This window comes from Piliocolobus tephrosceles, unplaced genomic scaffold (genome assembly GCF_002776525.5).
Source record: "Piliocolobus tephrosceles isolate RC106 unplaced genomic scaffold, ASM277652v3 unscaffolded_22370, whole genome shotgun sequence".
In the NCBI taxonomy this organism is placed as follows: Eukaryota; Metazoa; Chordata; class Mammalia; order Primates; family Cercopithecidae; genus Piliocolobus; species Piliocolobus tephrosceles.
The window spans coordinates 250-2,936 of NW_022304722.1; the positions used below are offsets into that span (position 1 = coordinate 250).

General features: G+C 56.6%; 1 protein-coding gene across 1 annotated transcript; it reads right to left on the reverse strand.

Annotated features, from left to right (window-relative positions):
• Positions 1-339: 339 nt before the first annotated feature.
• Positions 340-2,190, reverse strand: LOC113221258 (delta-1-pyrroline-5-carboxylate dehydrogenase, mitochondrial-like; the record flags this gene model as incomplete). The annotated part of the gene is made up of 2 exons (XM_026450597.1): positions 1,320-2,190; positions 340-495 (listed from the first exon to the last, which is right to left on the reverse strand). Coding segments are annotated over exons 1-2 (333 nt in total), but the record flags the coding sequence as incomplete, so codon positions are not given.
• Positions 2,191-2,687: the final 497 nt, after the last annotated feature.

Below are 2,687 nucleotides of genomic sequence, written 5' to 3' on the forward strand. Positions count from 1 at the left end.
TTGGGAAGACCACTCTGAAGGTGGCGAGGGCCTGACCAAGCTGGGAGGCAGGGAGACAGTGCAGGCCACCACCAGTCCAGGCAAAGCATGACGAACCCTAGGAGCGAGGACAGAGGGATGGAAGATAGGGGACATTTCCGAGGCAGGACACACGGGCTCTGCACAATAATTTGTGATCATCCATCCCAGCTCCTAGGCCTTGTCCCTTGAGGACATCTCTGGGTCCCCAAAAGGGCTTGGGACCCAGAAGCGCTTCAGCTGATGTCTGCTGCCATGGGTGGGGCACAACTGACTCTGAGCCCACACTGCTCCACCCACCCAGACCCACCAGCACCTCACCTGTCCCACCATGGTCTTGGCGAGGATCTCAGCCCTGTGCGGCCCACTCAGCATGTCTGCTGCCTTCAGGAAGATCTGGGCCCGGTCTGCGATCGGCTTCAGGTCCCACTCTTTCCGGGCAGCCAGGGCAGCCTCGATGGCTTTGTTGAGCAGGCTCTAAAGGGAGACGGAGAGGTTGGGAACTGCCGCCTGCAGCGGGAAGGGCCCTGGGGAGTGAGCGAGGGAGGAGAGACCTGGAAGGCCACTCTCTTCCATCCAGGGACAATGCCTGTCTGCCTGGTCCCTCAGCCCCCTGCCATCACAGCTGCCAACAGTGTCCCGTCAGAGCCTGTAGCGGTTGGCAGTCTGAAACCTGAAGGGCCCAGCCAGGTTGGTCAGCTCTCTAAGGTCTTGGCACTGAGTCCCACAGCTGTTAAACTGGCTCCACTTTCTCTCATGGTCTAATCAAAACCTCACCTTGTTCTTGGGACCTGGTGCCCCTGAACCCACCATCCAGAAACTTGAGGTCAACTGGAGCCTGAGACATGGCTCTGCTGCTGGCCTCCCAGACCCCAACTGCCCTCATTGCCACACAATGCCAGCTCCTGGACCCCCAGTCACCCCAGCCCCTCCTGCTGGCCCTTTCCAGTGCCAATTCTCGGCCTGGCTTTCCATCGATGGTGTCTCCAATTGCCCTGACTCAGCCTTCCAGAATCCACCTCCTCCCCCGTCCAAGATCTGCCCCACCACGGGCATGTCTGGGAATGTCTCAGCCCTGGCTGAGGCAGTTTGCATTTGGCTCAAGTTAACCTTTGCATGCCTGGCCCAGTCAAAGACATCACCCAGGGACTCCCTCAGTGCCAGCCGCCCCCTGCCCACCTATCCACCATGGCCAAAGAAGGATACAGCAACTGATGCCCACCCCCATATCAGCAGCTGGCAGGGCAGGGCAGGGGCAGCAACCCTAACCCCCCGGTCACCAGCGGCAGGGGCTCACTCACCTTGTCTGCATAACAGAACTTGGCCACCTTGTGTCCATGGTTAAAAGGCTGAAAGGAGAGAGAAGTGAGGTCCCTGTCCAGGAGGGAGGTGCCAGGATAAGGATGGAGAGGGTCGGGCTCAGAGCTGGTTTTCCAGAAAAGTCCTGGACACGCCTGCTGTCCCCGGCCTGCTCCCATGAAGCCCTCCCCAGTGCCCGGCCCACAGGTTGCTGCCTATTAAGAGTGCTGGTGTACCCACTGTACGATGAGTAAGACGTGGCTCCTTCTCCGGAAGGCTCACCATCCAGGAGAAAGGCATACACCACAGGGTCTTTCCGGGAAAGCACGGACCTTTGTGGTCAGAGAGACATGGGTTCGAATCCTGACTCTGCCACCTACTAGCTGTGAGGCCCCAGGTAAGCTCACTTCCTCCCCTAAGTCTCCTCATCTAGGAAATGCGGACTGTCCTCCCTGTCTCTTAGCATGGACAGGAGAACCAAAGGGGATCATGGATGAAAATTCTTTGGTCCAGCATGAGGCTGCGACCATGGGCAACATGACCAGGTGAGGTCAAAAAGAACGCACCGGTGTCGTAAAATACTTGGGACTTCCGCCCTGCCCCGAAGCCATTATGGACAGAACAATTGCTTCCTAAGCCCCAGATTTACTAATCTAAATAGGAAGATCCTCTACAAACATTTATAAACAGAACCTGGTGTTGGTTCAAACCGCACCATTTTGTAAGCTCCCCACTATTTTGCAGACGTTGGTCCAAGTAAAACATTTCATGGGAGCTCAGGTCATGAGAAACATCCGGCTCAGCCACCTGTGACCGCAAGGCGGACAAAGGCCCACCTAAAGAAACTTCCCTATCAGCCAGGCACGGTGGCTCACGCCTGCAATCCCAGCATTTTGGGAGGCCGAGGTGGGTGGATCACAAGGTCAGGAGATCGAGACCATCCTGGCTAACACAGTGAAACCCCGTCTCTACCAAAAATACAAAAAATTAGCCAGGTGTGGTGGCGGGCACCTGTAGTCCCAGCTACTTGGGAGGCTGAAGCAGGAGAATGGTGTGAACCCGGGAGGCGGAGCTTACAGTGAGCCGAGATCTCGCCACTGCACTCCAGCCTGGGCGACAGAGCGAGACTCCGTCTCAAAAAAAAGGAAGAAAAAAGAAACATCCCTATCATATCTTGCTGGGTAAAGGTATAAGGAACACCATGATGACATCCCACTGGAGGGGGCCAAACCGCCTGATCGTAACAACATCTTATCAATATCCTGCAGGCAGCAAGCCATACTGCCCAGACCCGTCCACCCATACTGATGAGTACCCCAGCCTGGAAGCAGCGGTGGGCCCTGGCATTAAGCTGGTCCCCCACTTCCTCA